At 40.5% G+C, this 13,602-nt stretch overlaps 1 protein-coding gene across 2 annotated transcripts in view; it reads left to right on the top strand.

Moving 5' to 3' along the window:
• Positions 1-13,602, top strand: part of LOC103146924 (cadherin-6-like) — a 147,245-nt gene that overhangs the window by 90,526 nt on the left and 43,117 nt on the right. For both annotated transcript variants that reach the window (XM_016677983.1, XM_007565031.2), the window contains exon 2: positions 2,001-2,379. In XM_016677983.1, coding sequence (XP_016533469.1) covers positions 2,143-2,379 — 237 coding nt within the window. In that variant the 5' untranslated portion in view covers positions 2,001-2,142. The remainder of the gene's footprint in view (positions 1-2,000; positions 2,380-13,602) is intronic.

Below are 13,602 nucleotides of genomic sequence, written 5' to 3' on the forward strand. Positions count from 1 at the left end.
GCAAACGTTTTTTTCTTCAGAGGATTTCTGCTGCTGAGGTTTCTCTTTGTCGTCTCTGTTGCCACTTCAACAGGACATGATGCAAATTGCTGCAATTTCATTAAAATACAGACTTGTACAAAACATGTTTGTTCTGGTAACTAGTTCCCTGCTTTCATGGCGAGCTGCAGCTCTGCAGAGGAAATCCTGAATGGTCCAAAAATCAAACTGAGAAGCTGCAGACCTGGCTGCTGTGGGATTCCCGCACAGATAAAGGAAGTAATGACTGTTTGAGGCCAGCTGTTGGCAGGTGGAAGAAGGACGTGGAACAAGATGGATGAAGCAGGACGGAGTCGGGGAGGCGGCCATGTGTTTCGTTTTGTTCTCGTTATTCCTGGACGTTGGGCGGTTTCCAGGCCGCCGGCGTTCCTCGGCTGCGGTTTGGGAGGAGGGTTATCAGCGGGTCGGCTGGGGAGCGTTTCCAACGCTCCGCCGTATCGCGCCTGTTCAGTCCGGCCGCGCCGTGTTGGGCATGTAGGAAGGATGTCTCCGGACATGAATTAAGTACCCTGACCTGCATGCAGGAGCAGAGCCAGACAGACTGAAGAGGAGAGGAGAGGAGCTGCACTGCAAAAACACAAAATATTACCAAGTACTTTCATCTAGTTTCTACTGCAAATTCCTTAGTACGCCTGAAATAAAACAAAACTAACTGAAAAATAACTTTTAGCAAGACATTACATGAGTCATTCCTTAATGAGAAAGTTTTCGCTCCAGAGGCAAATTGTTTCTGAAAAAACTAAAGTTACGAGAATAAACTCGTACAAGGATAGTAAATTTTACTAGTAATACTAATCCTGTACATCCTGTACAGCTGACTTACATCAGCTGCACAGGATGTAAGTCCAACGCGCTGACGGGAAAAACGTCTAATTCTGATATTTATCCAGTTATGCGGCTCTCAGTCGGCCGTCAGTCAGTTAGCTGTCAGAGAACCTGGATCTATAACGGAGCTTCTGGATGGGATTCAGCATTTCTGTCCCAGGTTTCCCTTTAGCCTTGACTTAAACATTTAATATTTCATGATAAATAAAGAGAGAGCAGACGGCCGAACATAAAGGAAACGCTTTGAGAAATGCTGTTGGACTTGATCGCAGTAAATGTGCAGTCATGTGATTTTTCAGAGGCAAACTGGAAATCTGAAGAATTTTAAGGATTTCTAAATCCACAGTGGAAAAACACAAAATCTTACCCTTTTTTTGTGCAAATATCTTAGCACAGTTGAGATACAACTAAGCTAACTAACTTAAGAGTAAGTTTCCAGCAAGAAATGAGAGTAAAATATTTTCTTTTTAATTGCTCCTTCAAAGGAAAATTCACATTTCAAACACTTTGATATTTAAGGTCCAAACGTTTTTTGACAACCAGTTCAAGTTTGTTGGTGTCTGGAAAACGAGCCATTTCAAAAACCTCGCATTAGGAACTGCGCTGTTACCTAGCAACCAGAACTGAGCTCCAGCATGTTTGGTCAGCTAGTTTTACTGCTGTACAATGGCTGCTGGATAAAACAAATGTCTTACTGAAACACTTGCTGCATTCTTGTTGGTTGTACAGGAGGCTCTTCTAATGCTTTTCAAAGATGCACGGCTGTATAATTGAGCATCTGTCTGCAGCCATTTTCTCGTATGAATGTAAACGTTGAGTTTCGGGCATTTTTTACCTCATAAGACATTTTGTGAAATAATCTTCCACTGGAATTGGTGTTTTTTTCATCAGTTTTAAGGAATTATTGACTTAAAACGAGCTTCTGTTTGTTGTTGGAAGTTACTTGAAATTTAGTTTTGTCTTATTGTGATTGTACGAAGACATTTGCACTATAAACTAAACAAAAATACTTAATCACGTTTTTCTTTTTTAAGACAAGCTGATACTTTTTGGTCATTTGAACTTGATTTTTGTTTAGTTTCATCTTTAAAGCCATCAGCGTTGAGTTCAAGCTGCTTGTTTGCCTTCCATTCCAGGCGCTGACTGACTGCCGCCCAACGTGAGTCCTGCCTCATCCTGCCTCAGCAGATCGCAGCATGAGAGGCGAGCTGACCCTCTGACCAGGAAGCGGCGGACGCGGACCAGCGGGGCGGTTTGAGGCTTGTTGCTGCTGCGGTTATGGATCGGCGGAGACTCTGCGCTCTTATGATGCTGTGGGCCGTGGTCCAGCTCAGCTGCCCGGGCTACAGCCTCAGGGCGCTGCGAAGGACTACAGGGGGGCGGAGAGGGCCTACGGGGCTGACGGGACAGGACGCCAACGGAGTCCCGCTGCGGCGCTCCAAACGGGGCTGGATGTGGAACCAGTTCTTTCTGCTGGAGGAGTATACTGGGACGGACATGCAGTACGTGGGAAAGGTAAAGCTCTGCATGTTTCCCTTAGCGCAACTTTTTATTTATTTATTTAATTTTATATCTAAAAATAAAGTGAAAAACATTTTTATTTATTTTTATTTTTAAATTTAATTTAAAAATAAAATATAAATAAATTGTGTGGATCTATTATGCAAATTTCTAATTTTGTACATTTTTATGCTTCTAATCCGTTCTCTAATGCTTCCAAAAACAACCTAAAAAAACACATCTAGCCTTTTTTTTTTGCAATAACTTCATGTTTTTGTTAAAACATTTAAAAAAATCTTCTGATTGTCACGTCGCACTCCAAGTATACTGTGCTGTTGCCTAGCAACCAGCATGTTTGGTCAGCTGGCTTCTCTGCTGTATGAACTTTACAATGGCTGCTGGACAAAAGAGAGTTAAGTTCTTGACCTACCATCCAGAAACAACTTGCTGCATTCTTGTTGGGTGTGCAGGAGGCTCTACTAATGCTTTTCAAGGATGTAAGGTTGTATACCTGTGCATCTATTTGCAGCCATATTCATGCTGATTATTCCACTTAAAACATGGGAAAAATGTTTTACACTTAGTGGAATTAGTATCTCTTCATTGACTTTTAAAAGCTGTTACTTCTTGCTGAAAAGTTATTTGTAAGTTATTTTTGTCTTATTTTAAGTGTACTACGATATTTGCACTAGAAACTACACAAAAATACTCAGCAAAAAATATGTTTTTGCAGTGTTATCTTCTATTAGGTGAGTGTAAATATCTGGTTTTAACTGTATGTGCCTCGACACTTTGACGTCTTCCTTACTCCGTATTTCTACAATCCCTTTTATTTATTTTTTGTATTTTATTTTTGCTGGCTCCAAACGTCAGACACAGCTGAGTGGGAACAACTAACATTTCTTCGCCTCACTCGGTTGAATTGCTTTCTGGAGTTTTATAATCCGTTCCATTATTTCAGCTGACAGCTCTTTTGTTGGAGGCCAAACTTCCCGTCAGTAAAGCAGCTGCAGCAGCGCGTTTCGTCTGCAAGCGCTTCGTCTTAAACTTTGAAACAGTTTGCATATTTACAGCTGTTGGTTTTAGTTTCAAAATGCAAAAAAGAAGCAACATATTGGTTGTAATAGTCTGTGGTTCAGCTGAGACATTTTCTACCTTTTTCTGCTTTTAACTTTGGGTTATTCAGAAAATAATTGCTGAATAAATTCCATAAATGTGTGGAAATGTGGCATTTTTTCCTATTAACTAATGAAAAATTCACAATATTGTGTGTAGAGGGGTACAATGGATCAGTAGCGCCAAACTAAGAGAATAAAGTCATAATATCAGCAGAATACAGAAGTAATATTACTAGAAGAAAGTTGCAAAAATTACGAGAAATAAGTTTTGAAAGAGTCCAACTTTTCAAGTACGTCTTTCTTTCTTTCTTTCTTTCTTGATTTTTGTTTACATTTTGCTCAGTGTCTTCTTGAGGTTTTCATGTTGTTTCCTTCAGTAGTTCTTGGTGCAGCGCCCCCACAGGCCAGGAAGGGAACAGGTGTTCAGGTTTAACACCAGGAGAGTGTTAAAGGAGAAACTGCAGCAGCTGAAAATGTAACACATGTTGCAAACTTTGGTCCCGAATCGAACCGAGTCTACTGAACGAGCTTTACCGAGTCGGCTGAGGACAGTCCCTGCTTTTTCTGCAGGTTGCTAACAAACTTTAAACCTGATATTTCAGTCTGGTTGTATATTTTTAACCATTTTTTTCCCATAAAATCGATTGTAGATGACCAGCGTGGAGCCAAACGAAGGCTCGTTTGGTGCCTGAGACTTCAGGGATCGGCCCGTCTCCTGGTGGCTGACGTGACGCGATGCTGTCGTTCAGTCCTTCGGTCCGTCCTCAGGCTTTGTTTGCCGTTTCTTGTCCAATTCGCTTTCCACTGGCTTCTTGCTTCGTGTCATTCCTGCTCACATCAAGTCAAATATAACTTCCTCTGAAGGTATTATCCGGTCCGACCTCATGAAAACTCGCTGTCGACCCAGATATCATTGGCAGGGAAGCTTTGGGGGGGGCGGTTGGGTTGTGTACAAGAAATTGGGCGATATAATGCTTGCCTTACATGCAGCAGAGCGGAAGTCAAGCTATCGGCCTCCTCTTCCAATCTACTGTAATTGAGGCGATTGTGGAGCGTTGTGGCAAGGTCAGGGAGACGGAGCGGGGGGAAGAAAGGCGGTTTTGTGCTGGGAGTTGAATGGACTCGGCGCTTTGCATTCCAATCGCGTCTCCGCGGAGGATAGAGTCATCCAACCAAATGAGATTCTGCAACATACGTCCTCCCCGGCTAAAGGTTGACTTTCAGTCCTGGACAAAAAGGATTATAGCCACAAAAAAAGAAACTGAGTGAGAGGAGATCAAATGTAAATACAAAGCTTGATCAAACCACTTTGTCTTTGGAGGCCGGTGATTGATGTGCCACTCGTCCTTTGAGCTCGTAAAGCGACTAATAGCAGAAGAAGAATGGATTATCAGAGTGTGGTGTACATTTAGAGAGCCAGAGGCCGCGGCCTGAGAGGCCATCTCCACTTAAGCACCAACCTTCCAGCCGCATACTTAATCAAGACTCCGGCACTTGCGTTTTTCTCTGAGTGCGTGCAGCTGGATGCTTTCCCTCATTGTCTGCTCCAGTATCTAGTTTTACCGCAGGATCGCATCTTTTCTGATTGCAATTACAGTTCGTTAATTGCCAGATAAAGTGCGGGTGGTGAGCTCTTAAAGAGGAAGAGTGGCTTCCAACTTGAGCGCATCTGCGTCCTCAGGTAGAGGGAGGCCGACGCTTTCTGAGAGGAAAATCTGGGGGAGCACAAAGGAAAGCGGCTTTTGTCACGGCGAGTGACATCACATCGACGAGGGGGACGCGGCGCGGGACAAAAACGGGCTTTGTTTGTGCCGAAAAACGAGCTGGAAACAACACAATGGCAGGTTATTATGAACAAGAGGGCAGCTCTTGACACTTTGAGTTAGACTGAATGATGAAACCGCACTTGAATTACAGCATCCTGCCTCTCGTTGTCTGCGGCCTGTCCCTTCTTTCTGCCGTTTCTTTGTAGAGTTGTGAAGTGCTAACAGATGAAATTTCAATCTTGTTCTGAACAAGCTTAACAAAGACATTTGGGAAAGAAAGAAGGAATTTGGGCAATTCGATCAGGACTTGCTGGAAGAGGCGTGGCTTCAGCCTGCAGAACAATTTATCCAGCACTTTGAAATGCTCCTTTTGTCCTTTTACAACTGCTATTATTCTGTTTTTTTATTGTTTCTTTTTTATTTTGTAATGTGACAAAAGATAATACATGCAAATAGATGCACTGCAAAAAACACAAAAGTATTTTTGTCTAGTTTCAAGTACAAATATCTCAGTACTCTTAATATAAGACAAAACTAACTTTCAAACAACTTTCCAGAAGATTTAGGAGCTTATATTACACAAATATTGATGAAAATGTTCATGTCCAGTTATCAATATTAAGAGATTATTTATCTAAATCAATCAAATCTATTTCTGAAAAGTTACTTGTAAGCTTGTTTTGTCTTATTTAAGTATACTAAGATATCTGCACTAGAAATTGGACAAATAGTCTGAATATTTGTGCAAATTGTGATCCGGTCTAAGGCTGCGGTTCCCTTCTTGGCCCCCGTAAAGCAGAACCTAGTCACGGCCCTGCCTGCAGGATTTAAAGAGACTCTAGGTGATTTTAGGAGTTAGTCGCTGGTAATCTTGCTTTATTAGCCGATGAGTTTTTTATTTCATTTAGGTGAAGCAGAGGAAGCGAACTGCGGCTCTCATTAGCAGTCGAGCCGCGCGGCGTTCTCAGAGGAGCCGCGCTGTCACCGGGGGGAGGGAGTGTTTGTTTATTTCATTATTTCTTACTTTACCAAAGGGCACATATCCACTGAAAACGGTTAATGGCCTGTGGTTGAGGAGTGTTTGTGCTGCACTATCATATCTCATAAAGTATTTACAGCCTCTGATAGGCCCCAGTGGTTCTGGGCCTGCTGGGTAGACTGCTCTACACAGTCCCTCGCAAAGAGAGCTGCGCGCTCTGCATGCAAACAAACAAACACCGGTGCAACATGCAAACAGCAGCCTGCAGCTATCGCTCAGAACTCACAGGAAAGACAAAGAGAGGTTGATGAGCGCAGACGCGCCGCGCCTCCTCGTCCTGCGTGACTCAGGGAACCTGAGGGAAGGGGCTTGTTTGTGATTTTTGTTGTTGTTTTGTGTTCGTGCGTCCCTCATTATCAGCCGCTCACCTTGCAGAGAGGCAAGGAGTTTGCGACCCGATGCAACATGGCGGCCTGCGGCGGCGACCTGGCGGTGATTGTTGATTAGCCGATACGTTTCTGAGCGGGGCGGTTTCCGCGGTAACGGCTGTCTGAGGAGGAGTTTGGGTGGGAAACGGCAGCAGATCCGGTATTTATCGCCGTGATTTCACCTGTTTCTGAGGCGGATTTGTTCACAGTTCGCTTAAGGTTTTCCGCTAACACGTGTCTGAACAATTAAAAGAACGGCAATTAAAAACAAAAGAAAATAAGTTTAGCATTTTCTGTGAAAGGTTGAGAAATAAAAATAAACGGATAAAATCTCACTAAGTTGCACGAAACTTTTTTGACTTTTGTCAAAAAAGCATTTTTACGACAGAGAATTAGGCCATGCTAAGAAAACAAAAAGCAAAACTATTAGAATAAAGCCATAAATGTGATCTTACAACTTTGATCTCTTAATATTATGACTTTATTCTCATAATTCTACTTTTTTATTTTTTATTAGTATTCCCATAAAACTTCGTCGGTCTATTTTAATTCAGTTTTCATCCAGTTTAATTAATACACTACAAAAACACAAAATCTTACATATTTTTGGTTTAGATTTGCGTGTGAATATCTTGGTACGCTTGAAATAAGACAAAACTAACTTAGAAGTAACTTTATAGGAGTTTGTTTTTGTCAGTAATTCCTTCATTTTCATGAAAAAGTTTTAGTGAAATGACATTTTTCTGTCAATATTAAGGAATTATGGGCGTAAAACAAACTGTAGTAATTTGTTTTGTCTTATTTCAAGTGCACTAAGATATTTGCATATAAACTAGACCAAAATATCTGGTGAGATTTTGTGTTTTTGCAGTCTGGTCAACAGTGTGGATGTAAGTTTTTCTCTGACAAAAACCAACTGCGAAACGCGATTAGTAACTAATGACTAAGTGGAGTTGTATTTAGCTAATTCATTACTGGATGTTTTGCCTGACAAATGAAAACAGAGGTTGATGGCAGGTTTATGTAAATGTAGGCAAATTTCCTCCAGGTTGTAGTTCAGTTCTTATTATTGGTTTTGCATCGTTTTCAGTGTGGGGAAAAACTTTAATATTTGCTTTTGCACAGATTACATGACAGATGTCCAAACTGGTGAAGTTTCTGTGCCTGCGTACTTTATGGAACCATAAATAAAGGGACAATAATGTAAAATATACTGAGCAGGACGTAAAGGGGATCTGGCATATAAAATCTACATTTTGTATTTTGTTGTTTGAACCCCCATTTGGGTTTCTACTGCTTCTAAAATCAGTTCAAATGCTTAAAAAACACCTGGCTGCTTTTTGGCAGTAGGTTAATGTGTTTTGGTGTTTGGAAAACGAGACCCGAGCAAAGCTCCCGCACTTATGCATTCAAAGTTCTCACTTTATTATGCAAAATTCACATTTTGTTTGTTATTGTTCGTCCACTTGGGTCACTACTGCTTCTGAAAACAGTCCAAGTGCTAAAAACAAATGACAGAGTCATATTTTGGCAAAATTTATGGAAAATGAGCCGTTTCAAATACTTTCTGAATGTTGAGTCACATTTTACGGACACTGCACTGTTACCTAGCAACTCGAGCTCCAGCTCACTACCTAGCAACCCGAGCTTAGCTCCAGCTCGTTACCTAGCAACCCGAGCTTAGCTCCAGCTCGTTAACTAGCAACCCGAGCTTAGCTCCAGCTCGTTACCTAGCAACCCCGAGTTTAGCTCCAGTTCGTCTGGTCGGCTGATTTTACAAAGGCTGCTGGAAAAGACAAGTGTTTTGTTGTTGATTTACCATCCAGAACCTCTTGCTGTATTCTGGTTGTGCAGGAGGCTCTACTAATGCTTTTCAAAGATGTACGGTTGTATAATTGCTCACCTGTTTGCAGCCATTTTCACGTGTGAGTATAATTGGAGGGCGTGGGCAGCACCAGCAGCTTATTCTCACTTAAATCAGCAGCTCATTAATGATTTTGTGTAAAAATGTTTTGTATAGACCGTCGTTCTATTCTAACCTGTTCAAGGAAGCGTGACGGGCCACCTTTAATAAATGCAGCTTTCCACAAACACTAACCAGCTGTTTCTGATTAGACTTTGGTGTTATGAAACTTCAGCCTAAAGCAACATAAGTGCTTAACGTGGCCCGCGCTTCGCGGTGGGATCGCTTCATTTGCATCAAAAGCTCTTGTAGCTCCTTGTGTGACTGGAGGACCTTCTGCTGTTTGCATATGCTTTGGTTCAGGACCGCGCTCAAACTGCTTCTACAGTCAGACGCGACACAAAAACAAAGGATGCTAAACCTCCTGGGGGAGACAGAAATGTGCTAACTGACATTTCACCTTCGACCTGGCGTTGTTTCCACGTCAGCAGTCGTTATTCGACGGGGGCTATTTTTGTGCTCGGTCTGAGGCTACCATCTGGCTACGACAAAGGCAGCCAGTTCTCGACACGCGGCCTTAAAGGCTAACTGGCTAATTGCCCTAAGCAGGCCGTTTCCAGTGCCATCTCTTTTGGCCGAACTCGAGTGAAGCACAAATGGTGGCCAGATCGAGCCTGCGCTAACATTTGCTGCACTCAGAGCTGATTAATTTCACAAACAAAGACGGCTCCCTGATAAGTTCTCACGCGCAGATGTCTGATGAGCACCACTTCACTCTTCAGCCCTCTTCAGACTGGAGGGTGAAGCATGTGGGAAGAGATATGAATGTTTTTGCTGTGAAAGAAATGCAAACCAGGGGAAATAATACCTCTCATTTTCTCAGAAGGTAAACACCTGTTTGCAATTGCAAATGCTCCAAGTATTCTCTAAAAAGAATGACGGTTCACGATGCGTGACATAAATTTGAATTGATACAACTCAATACCAAATCCTCTGACCTCAACTTTTGAGTTAAAAACATAAAATTATTAAAATTTATTCCCCCAAAAAGGTCATTTTACTCATAGAAGTTGAATCAGCACCTATTAAATTATGGGTGGTTTTGGTAATTGCATCTTTAGATGAGCACAAAAAGAAACAAAAACACAAAATCTTCAGTCTATTAAATGTCAGTACACTTGAAATAAGGCAAAATTTACTTACAGTAACTATTAAGCAGGATATCGGAGCTTATTTTAAGTAAATAATTCTTGAATATTGATAAAAAGTACTAATACAAATTACATAATATTTCACTTTTATAACATGGGAAAACTGTCTTGTGAGGTAATCTGCCGGTGTAACTATAACTTTTTCATCAATATGAAGGAACTATTGAGTCTCTAAGCTAATTCTGTAAAATTATGCTACTGAAGGCAATTTTTACTGTAGTTATATAGGCTAAGAATATGCTAGGCTAGCCAGCTGCTGGTAGCATTATTGACCTTTCTTACTTTAGCTTACAGTATGCTGACTAGCTGCTGGTCTCTTTTTACTTAGGTTAGTATATTTAAAGCTAAGCTAACCAGTCACTAGATTCAGTATTCTTTCTTTTTTTAACCTAATTAGTTATTTGACAAGTTAGGATGCATTAAAGATTTAAAGTTGTTTCTGTATTTTACTTTTTCCTCTAATATTAGACTTTGCAAAGCTAGTAAAGCTAAGCAGCTGCTAGCTTAATTCTCCCCGTCTTGATTTCTAAGGTAATACTGTAAAATTAAGCTACTTAATGAACTTTTTACTGTAATGTTAGAAGTTAAAGCTACCCAGCAGCAAGCAGTTTTATTGAACTTTCTTTCTTTGTCTTAAAGCTAAAATGTGCTAACCTTAAATATGCTAACTAGCTGCTAGCCTCTTTTTACTTAAGTTTATATACACAAAGCTAAGCTAGCCATTCACTAGATTCAGTCTTTTTATTTGGTAAGCTAGTGAACTGTGTGCCAAGTTATTATGCATTAAACGTGAAAAGGTAAGTAGTTGCTGAGTTTTCTCCATGTTTCACTTTCTCCACTAATATTTACGACACAGCGCATTACGGGCAGTGTAGCCAAAAAAACTCAAAAATGTTGAGATTAATCTCAGAAATTTACTGGAAACAACATGAAAATTTCTAAGTTAGTAAAGCTAACATTTGTTTTGAGAAAATTACTGAGATCTTTCTAGAAAATTTTCAACCTGTCAAATAATTTTTTTCTAGAAAATTTCTGAAGTGTTCATTTATGCCTCTTTTTCTACCACTGCGCCAAATAAGCCGTCGTCAATATTAGATTTTGCACAGCTAGCAAACCTAAACAGCTGCTAGCTTCTCGCTAATACTGTGAAAATATGTTAGCTAGAAAACTTTTTATTCTAAGGTAAACTAACAAAACGTTGATTAGTGATTATTCTCTAAGCTATAATGCTCCAAGGAAAACTAATGCGCTCTTATTTATTTCATTTTTCTAAGCTAAGATGTGCTAACTTGTGCTAGCACCCTGCTAGCTGCAGTCTTCTCCTCATCCTCTCCTTTCTTTTAAAATGAAAGTTTTATTATCGACACAGTGACCTAATGAGATGGTGCTTTCTTTTTACCGTCTCCCTGTCTTGAAAAGACTAAAACCCCCAGTGCTAATAGATATAGCGTCATGTTCTCTGCCCTTTTTTTACAACAATTTGGGACCATAGGGGGGCAAAGGAGAAAAAGCAGGCTATTGATGTGCCGGGCCCTTTTGGTGACCACACTGAAAGCACATGTGGCTTTCTTTTCTCCCCCTGTGACAGTTTAATTGTATTTTCAATATAAATTGATCAAAGGGCCATTGTGAATGCACATTGGGCTGCCACATTGATTTCCACATAAGTTTTTTTTCTTCTTCCTCCTCTTAATTTGAGGAGAAGGCCAGCGGTAAATTTTCCTCACCGGCAAGGTGGGCAGCTGGGAGGGACGGGGTCACAGCAGCAGGCGTTGGAGTTCGATCCTCTGAACTGTCTTGTAATATCTTTCACAGAGGATGAGGAGGAACTCTTCAAAACCTCAAGATCTCTCTGTTTCCATAGAAATGACAGCCGACACGGCGCGTGTAACACTGTCTATCTCACATCTCAGCCCAAAGGAGACGACTCGATGGTTATTAACTGAACAGTCGTGCAGGCAGAGATAGGCAGCTTGATAGACAATCATAGAAAAGGACATTGCAGCTATAACAGAGGGAGGAAGATAATAAAGTTGAAGTGGATTGTTTTCAGCCGACCGAGTCTGTGTTTGGAAGCAGAATATTCTCCCGCTGTGGAGCACTGCAAAGAAATACAATCCTACCAAGTATTTCTGGTCCAAATCTCTTATTACACTTCAAATAACGTTAAACTAACTTACAAGTGACTCATATAAACTCGTTTTAATTCAGTAATTTATTAATATTGATGAAAAAGCGCTTGTTAAATTGGTAGTTTAATTCACTTATAACAAGACATTTTCCCATGTTATAAGTGAAATAATCTGCCGGTTCTTTTCATCCATATTAAGGAATTATTGACCCAAAACAAGCTCCCATGTTTAGGCCTGTCATATACGACATTTAAATTAATCACATTTCAGCATAAAGACAGTTCAAAGTTCTTTACATCATAAAACACAAAATAAAAAGTCATTACATTTTGTCGAGCACCGTCGTTACACATCAGATTATTAATTAATGTTTCACTGATTATGTTCCTGAACAGGTGAGTTCTTAGTCCAGATTTAAAGGAACTCAGTGTTTCAGCTGTTTTGCAGTTTTCTGGAAGTTTATTCAGAAAACTGTATTTTGGATGATAAATTATCCCAGAAGTTTCACCATAACTCATAATATAGTCGTTTTGACACTATTTTCAAGTAATATAATAATAAAGCAAGAACACATCCTCAAAGATCAATAAACTCTCATTTAACAACTGGAGCTGGAAGACATTTCAAATATCCAAAATAAATCAACAAAACGACAAATAAAATGATTCATGAAGTCTCTGGAAACAAAAAAAACTGAAGACCAGTTTGGGTAGAAAGAGAGAAAACAGAAAAACAATAAATCATGTCAATGGAAAATATGTATTTCTTGCTGAAAAGTTATCTATAGGTCAGTTTTGCCTTCTTCCACCCAAAGGATTGAGTGTTTTTGCAGAGAGAAGCGTCTCTTTGACCAGGATTCAAAGCGACGGTGAATGAAACAGTCGAGATCCTAATCCAAACGTGGTGAAACTCTGCGACGCGCTCGGCTGAGGACGGTTAGGCAGCCGAACAAAACAGTGTTAAATACTCTAATCCAGAAAGCTGTTGGCCTCGCGTGTGCCAGGCCTGATAAAACTCCATGAATTAGTAAAGCCTCCCAGCACCTGCGATGAAAAGCTTTTTAATATATGATGAGACGGGGAGACTTTGATTCCCACGTGACCCAAACACCACGCAAGAATATCCACCCTCGATCTGTCCTCAGTTTGGGCCAGAAACGGCAGAAAGTCACTCTGAAAACCGGGAAGAGACGCTGCAATCGAACCGTCTCTTTCTTTCATTGTGTCTGCAAACATTTTGACCCTCCGTGAAGTTATAATGATCATATTCATGATTACTGAAGCGGGCGAAGGAGGAGGAAAAGGGGGCTGGACGAGCTTTTGATGAGTTCTCTGAGATAAATATGTTAAGGGGGATTTGGTGGAGGAATTAAAATGTCAGCACATGCTAAGCTGCTGTTCATGTGGAGAGGCAGAAGCAGCGGTTCATCGTTTTATCACATTACTTTATCGTGTTGTATTGGGATAAACTGACAAAAAATGTCAAATGAAAAGGAAAACTGAAAAACAAAGCAATTTCATTTAAAAAGTAAAAAAATTGTGATTTAATCTAATGATTAATGCAGATGTTTTGTTTCTGGCTTTAAAAGCAGTGGTGTTCTTAAATGGTGAGCTAGGGGGGCCTTGGCCCCCTGGGAAATTGTTTTATTTTTGTCAAATTTCTAGTTTAAACATCTTATTACACTTAAAATTGGACAAAACG

Source organism: Poecilia formosa, unplaced genomic scaffold (genome assembly GCF_000485575.1).
Source record: "Poecilia formosa unplaced genomic scaffold, Poecilia_formosa-5.1.2 Scaffold171, whole genome shotgun sequence".
NCBI lineage: Eukaryota > Metazoa > Chordata > Actinopteri > Cyprinodontiformes > Poeciliidae > Poecilia > Poecilia formosa.